Source organism: Cyprinodon variegatus, unplaced genomic scaffold (genome assembly GCF_000732505.1).
Source record: "Cyprinodon variegatus isolate N-32 unplaced genomic scaffold, C_variegatus-1.0 Scaffold349, whole genome shotgun sequence".
Taxonomy (NCBI): Eukaryota; Metazoa; Chordata; class Actinopteri; order Cyprinodontiformes; family Cyprinodontidae; genus Cyprinodon; species Cyprinodon variegatus.
In genome coordinates this window covers 518,447-526,200 of record NW_015150802.1, presented here as the reverse complement: position 1 = coordinate 526,200, position 7,754 = coordinate 518,447, and the positions used below count along the sequence as shown (strand labels likewise).

Here is a 7,754-nt window from a genome sequence, read left to right as displayed (position 1 = left end):
TATGTATATATATATATATATATATATATATGTATATATATATAACTGTACTATATAGATGTGCTATCTCATACTTTTCTTTCTGAAAGCATTTACCATAACCTTGTGTTAATTATATAAGAAACGTATTTACTCCTGTTCAGTGGTACTCTTCTATGACACACCAGGTGTCAGAATATGTCCTCTCCATAAAGTATTTTACAGCACCATTACCCTTGCATTTGTCCCCACGACTGCATGGATAAGGTCATCTGTTGTTATCCCACCTCAATCATCCACTGTCTCCATTTTGTTCCATCTTCTTTCAGCTGTTTTTCACCACTTTCATTCCATCATCACCTAATATCCTCCTGGAAGCCCGCTCTGGCTTCTCTCTGAATTGACCCAGGTCAGTCTGCAACCAGATATCTGTTTGTATTTGTTTTGTTGTTCACTTTTGTGTCACATGATATACATTCTGTTGTGGGAAAAAAGTGTTCAACTATTCACTCCAGTTACATAATCAGAGATCAATGGATTTAACTCAGTTGGCATTTTATTCCAAACTTTGCAAAGAGAGACATCAAACAGCTCTTATTTCATCGTAATCAGCCCTGTTCTGATCTGGCCAGTGTGTTTCTTCTTTACTTACAATAATGGAAAGTAGTCAGAGTCATAAACTTTACAGACACTTTCGTTAAACAGTAACATGCTATGGATAAATCTTGAGAAAGAATTTGGATTTGTATGGGAATAAGTATTGTATGTAAACACTCCTCACTTTGAAATTTTGTGGCCTTGAGGTGAAACAGACTGAGTAAAAATATATTTCAGTGGATAAATAGCATAACTAGATATATGAAATAAGAGAAATCTAAATTTTTCGACCAAACACTCACAATCTGTTTAATTACAAGTCGTCATAAGGATAATCACACCACAAAACTGCAAAAGGTTAAGCTTTCTTATTTATGTGGTTAAATAAAACACATTTCATGTTAAGGAATATTCAGTTTGGCAAAAGTGTTGAATCAAAACTAACTGTACAGCCTCCCATTCCGACAGGACAACACTCCCCTGTGTCGTCTAACATTTCAGAAGGAAGGACTATATATAGTGAAAAATCTCTTTTAATTCCTCCTTGAAAATTTTATTTTAGATCATCTGGAGTTGCTGAATTCAGCTCAGCTTGTACATTTTGTGAATGTTTTTGTCACAGGGATGGCCACTGAAGAAGGGTTGAAAATATTTGGCCAGGCCAAACCTTTCTTTGTTGAATTGACATTATATTTTAAAAGTTACCCACAATACCAAATAACAAATGAACCTGTTTATTTTATTGGTTAATTTGTGATGATGGGTCAAAAACATCCTCCATTACTCCCAGGAAGCCTTTAGGGATGCAATTAGCGATAAATGGATATGGAAATGATCATGTGGTGATCACAGGTTCCTCCTTTTTTCGCCGAATCTCAAACAAGAAACCTCACAGTGACCTTGTTTTAAATAATTACTCCTAGTGAGACAGCTGGTTTCTAAATAAATGTGATCTCATAAATTTTTAGGATTTATTTACAGATGTTTTGAAGGAATGGCAACAAATGTGTCTACCTCAATTTTATAATGTTCTTATATATGTTTTTGCTTGGATAAGAAAGCTATTTTTTGGTTTTAAGTGAGGATTGACTAATAAATAATAAAACAATTTAGGTCATTTCATCCCATGATAAAATGTATTTGTTCAACCCAATATTAAGGCTGAACCACTGATGTTGTAAACTTTATGAAAAAAATAAATCTATCTTGTTTTGTTGCCACTTTTAACATTAATCGTTAACTGATAAAGGTGAGAAAACAGCCATCAAACGTATTCGAGTAAGAAAGGAAACTCTGATTGAATTAGTTTAATTAAAACTGAGAGCAGCACCTTTTAGTCCTTTGAATGTATTAGAAGTCAGTTTCAAGACACATTAGCAACAAAAAAAGGACTTTTCTCCTTGCTAAGGAGAGAAGTGTGCAAGGCCATTCATTGATGTTAAAATAACCTCTAACCGTGGTCATAATTGCTGTTTCCATGGTGGTCTGAAAGATTTACTGCTATTAATGGAAAATCACAAGCCTGTAATGATGTTGGCAAGAAGAGATACAAACTCTTCTTGTTAGAGGCTTTCAGTGCTCTTGAGAGATAAAAAATCTGATTTGAATTCTAATTTCTGGGATGTTCTCTGAAATATTTTACAACAGTTCAATTACAGGTTTTAAGATAAAAAGGAAAACGTTTTGTTTGTTTTCCTTCACAGCCTAAAAACTGCAGGTATTAGTTGGGTGCAAACAGACATTGAGTCTAACACAACAGAACGGCTTGTTTTAAATTTCTCTATATGGGGTTGGAAAATTTTTTGGTCACCTTGTGTTTCTTAATATTTTAACATCTAAAGAACTGATTGATAGTTTATTAGATTATTGGAAGTTTTGCTGTACATTATATTAACCACTTTTTTTTTCTGTGAGTCGCTTTTTATTAACAGCTTCTTGAGGAGAAAAAGTGCAGCAAATCCCTGACAAAGCACCTCAGAAATGTATCATCTATCCTTTCATCCATCCATTGAACATTATTGTGAAACAGAACTTATAAGTTTCTTCTTTATTTGGTTTTATTAAAATTGTATCATTACACCAAGACTGATATCAGATAAAGAGAACTGTAGTCCATCCATCCATCCATCAATCTATTCATTTTCTGTCACACTTATCCCTGCTGGAGACGTGAGGGGCTGGTTGTCAGTCCATCACAGGGCAAAACAGAGACAAACAACCATTCACAACAAAACACACAAAACAGTCATGTTTTTGGACTGGGGGAGGAAGCCGGAGTACCCAGAGAGAACCCACACATGCAGAGCTAGAAGATGCAAATTCCGTGCAGACAGACCCTGGGCCAAGAATTGAACCTGGACCCTTCTCGCTGCATGGCAACATTGCTACCCACTGCCCACTGTGAAACTGTCAGTACAGATTAAAGTTTTGTTAATTTTAGCCAATACAATTTTAGATGAATTTGTATCAAAGAGCAGGTAATGGTTCAGCCTAGTTTAGTTTGAGATCATGTGACATAAATAAAGTGTCAAGTTGCAATAGTTAAGCAGAGCTTTGTTGTTTCTGCTGCCATCAGACAATTGAAATGTGTACTGGAGGTATGAGAAATGTAGTTCTCATTTGGCAGAATTTCTCAAAATGTCTCCAAACATTGTTTGTCAATATTAAGGTGATAAAATATCTTTAATATCACATTCTTTAAAGACTTATGTAATATTTACTTTCTTTTCAAATACAGTCCTACCTTTTTTTCAATCACATTTCTGACTGATAAGGTTATCTGTAATCTCCTTCTCTGTAGGTATCCTCTCTGTGCTCTCCCTGTCTTCTGAGTGCACCTCCTTAGCTTCAGAGCTGCCAAAAGTGTCCTACGTCAAGGCCATTGACATTTGGCTCATTGCTTGCCTGCTGTTTGGCTTTGCCTCACTGGTGGAGTATGCTGTGGTTCAAGTGATGCTCAACAGTCCAAAGCACATCGAGGCAGAGAAGGCCAGGATAGCTTCCAAGGAGAAGGCTGCAGGAAAGAGTCCAGGTGTCAGGAACAACACCATCAACGGGACTGGAGGGACACCTCTTCATGTCAGCACCTTACACGTTAGTGAATGGCTTTGATACATGAATGTGTGTGAAAGGCTGTCAGGAAAGCATGAGGTTAAAGCCACACAAACCATTTTGCTTTTTGGCTTTCTCATCATCTGGGCTGAAGCTGCACTATGCCAGTTTAAATAGGCAAAAACTTGAATTTACAGCATATTCTAACTATTTTCTGTCATTATATATATATATATATATATATATATATATATATAACCAGGGCTGAAACACGCAGAACTCCTCAAGGGGAAAGGTTAAGAATCCGTGTGCTATCTACAACAGAGAATTAGAGCCAGGCTAGAATTTTTTTTTCTTCGGGAATAAAGTCTTAATATTACGAGAATAAAGTCATAATATTATGGGAATATAGTCGCAATATTATGAGAATAAAGTTGATAAACGAGAATGAACTCATCGTACCACAAGCCAACCAAACAGCAACCTCAGTCCACTTTGACATACTGCCCAATTTGATGCTGGTGTGCTAAAAATCTATTTTCTAATAGAAAAAAAACAATATATTGGATAATAAATTTAAATAGTTTTTTTTTTCTAAATAGGAACAGATTAATTGATGTTACATAATGTTTTTGCCATTGAATGATAATAATGTTACACCTGGATGGGACTTTAAATGTGACTTTTCTGGTTTTAAATTCTAAACATCTAAGAGCGAATACCGGACCAAAAGCCAAAGCCATATTTCTTGTTTAGCTTTACAGTTATTTGCAGAAAATTATTCAAAATTACAATGACAAAGTAGAACAGTTTCTAGTGAAAGTCTATGCCATTAACCATCAAATAGCACCACACATTTGTTTCAATCATATGGTTTCAGTTGCTTTTATATTCAACCACCATTATTCTGGTGCCCCTAAAGTAAATCGTGCACAAAAGTTAAAAGTCCTTAGAATAGATAGGGTTATCTCTTTGTAGTTTAAATCCTTGCTGAAACAATCGGTAATATGATTTACTTCAGCAGGGACAAGAAAACTAGTTAGAATGATGGGAAGATGCCCAAAAGATTATCCTAAATGAAAAACCTTTAGAGGTTACAAAAGACTTAAAGATTAATTGGAGGTTTACCCTCTACTCAGAAATGCCAAAAAAAGAATGGTTTATAATTGATTTGAATCAGAACATATTCAGGCTTTAGCATGGGACAAAAAAAAAAAAACTTGGCAACTTAAGAGAAATAAAAAAAAGTTTATTCAGTAAACCTCTAATGCTGTTGAACACATACGCAAGGAATAAAAGGACTGCATATAAATGGAAGTTATTTTTTAAATAAATAAATAAATAGACATTGTTAAATAAATAGACATTGTTTTTTTTCTTTAAAGCGGTATTACAGAATGTTCTAACGATACAGCCATTTGGGGCCCAAAACACAGATGTCATTGTCTGCTCCTTCCTGTAGTTTGCACTCGTACTTAAATTTTTTTTTTTTTTATGTTTTTCACCTTACCTGGAGTTGCAATTGGTTTCTGAGTTAAGCTGGAGGATGGTTCTGTGTGTCCACAAAATCCATCTAGAATGTAAGGCTTCCATTCTTTGCTAGGTCGGACTCATGGACGTGCTTGATGTCACATTTGCAGAACAATGTGGGAACTTCTGACTCAAAATAAATTCAGGAATAGGCTACAAGCTTATAGATGCATCTACTCTGAACTACCGACGTCTTAGTCTCTTCATTAAACCATGTTTAAGTCATAAAGGGTAGAATAAAAAGGTTATTTTACAGATATTTTTCAGTGAGACCTTGAATAATGTCTCTTTAACACTGTAATGCCAAATGTATCATATTTGATACATACGGTTTCTGAAATGTTTTGCGTCTGACACCTTTTGCATAATTTAATACAATAGGAGTTTGCTCAAACTCCTATTGTACACAATCAGATATACCTGATAACAGAGGGCAGAAGACTACACAAAAAATAATCTTGACTTATCGCATAGTAATAAATTATTAATATCAAAAATGCATTTCTGTTTTTTCTTTTTACATATTTTGTTAAAAGGCCAAATAAGGACTTCAAACCAAAAAAAAGTAATTTTCTGTTTTGTTTTATTCTTGGATCAGGCTTTAAAGGGTTAAGCATGTTGTTGTAATCTGATAACATTTTAGAAGCAACAGTAATGTTGTGTGCTAAAGGTAAAACAAGTCCCATCAGGAAACACTGTTAGTGCCATCTGCAATGTTTTTTTGTGTTAATAAAATCCACTAATGTTATAGGTCAACACAGAACAATTTTAAGATTAAAGCTTTAGGGCTACAGCAGCCATTCAGAATTTGGCTGGTCCTTGGCTAGTCCCCTACTATTCCTTTTTAAACATCTAAAATATTCTTTCTGTCATGATTTGTGGACATTAAGATCTAAAGAGAAGCGTTATCTCCTGTTCAGACCCTGTAATTCAGTGAAAGGGTGGAGTAAGAGTAAAAAAATATGCACACCCATGAGAAGCCAGTGGCTGGAAGTTGGAGGGGGTTTTGCTGCCATTTGACTGGCTTTTGACTGGGAAGGGCCATTTTAGATAGCTGCTACTGTATTCTCCTTACAACAAAAACCAAATGACATCTCTGTTGAGTCTGCAGATTCTGAGAGGTTGTGTTTATAAAGTGCAGATGAAATGGTGTTTCTTGCAGGTGTTCAGTTGATGAGAAGTGACGGAAAAATATTGATGGCAGCTATGAAACAAGCAAAAAGTGACAGATCGACTGTAAAAAGCAGCAGAACAGGATGTGAAGGATGTTTTAATCTTTAGCTACAGATGTGTTGTTCTCTTTGTGTTTGACTCAGTTTCATGCAGACTAATATTTTACAAGAACAAATGCTAATTTGCCTTTTATAATCAAGTGGAGTGTTTAGAAAAATAAAAGCTTATACGATGGGTATAGGATTGTTTGTTTTACCAATATAGCAGGTGAAAGTTTTTACTGAACTACAGATGAAGTTATGTTGATTCAGTTGTTTCTTCCTCCTGGGCTTTGGGGAAATATTTTGCATTCTGTTTTCTCCCAACTCTTAGGGTTCAAAGACAGAAAATTGAACATCTCTCTTCCACACACAACATATTTTCCCTTCTTGTCTCTTTCTGTCCCCCAGGTGGGTGAGACCCGCTGCAAAAAGGTGTGCACATCCAAATCTGACCTGAGGACCAACGATTTCAGCATTGTGGGCTCACTCCCGCGGGACTTTGAGCTGTCAAACTTTGACTGCTACGGGAAACCAATTGACACCGGCTCTGCTCTTGGTAAATCTCAGGCGAAGAACAAGAAACCGCCTCCTCCGAAGCCAGTGATCCCATCCGCTGCCAAAAGAATTGACTTGTACGCCAGAGCACTGTTCCCTTTCTCCTTCCTCTTCTTTAACGTGATTTACTGGTCCATATACTTGTGATTACCCAATACTATTTTCCCAGTGCTGTAGTTTTATTAGTTTTTTATTGATTGAACTATAAAAAAAACCTACGTTTGAAAGTGAGCATTCAGAGAAGTGAACGTTGCCCGTAAATAATTACATCAGTAAAGAAAGTTAAATAACTATTTATACATTAATTCCCACTTAAGCTATTTCTGCAAAATATCTAAGAAATATATAGTTTTATTTTATCTAGTGTAGGGGAAGCAGAACCTTATTATGAATTACCTCATGAACTAAATGTATGCTTAAAGAACGTTTGCTAGAATGCAATGGTTATGATAATAAGTTAGTAAAAAATTCCCAAGGAATGAGTAAGAGGAGAGCTGAATATGCAAAGAAAAACTGATGATGGTTTGCAAATTGCTATTTTATTTATTTTGCCCTTTCCCTGTTTGTGAAAGCTCAAAAGTCACATAAGTTTAGGCACTTTATTTTGGCTTCATTGCGAAGTGTAATTACCTAGCATGTTATAAATAGCGCATGTAAATAAAGAGAAAACCTAAAATATTTATTAAAAAAAAAGATGTTTTTGAAATTTAGAAATTCCTATGATTTGTTTGAAGAAGAATCGTGGATATGTGAAGCACTCCTTTTCCTGCCCAGATGGTCATGTGACACTGCCACTCCTACAACTATAACACTTGACTCATCATACCT

The 7,754-nt window shown here is 35.4% G+C and overlaps 1 protein-coding gene across 3 annotated transcripts in view; it reads left to right on the top strand.

The window, feature by feature from the left end:
* glrb (glycine receptor beta) overlaps nt 1-7,327 on the top strand; it is a 33,417-nt gene extending 26,090 nt beyond the window's left edge. The window contains exons 9-10 of one of the 3 annotated variants that reach the window (XM_015385808.1): nt 3,377-3,669; nt 6,780-7,327. In XM_015385808.1, coding sequence (XP_015241294.1) covers nt 3,377-3,669; nt 6,780-7,073 — 587 coding nt within the window. In that variant the 3' untranslated portion in view covers nt 7,074-7,327. Of the gene's footprint in view, nt 1-308; nt 389-3,376; nt 3,670-6,779 lie in introns of those variants that run through there. The other 2 variants (XM_015385807.1, XM_015385809.1) reach the window with 2 other exon arrangements.
* The last annotated feature ends 427 nt before the right edge of the window (nt 7,328-7,754 follow it).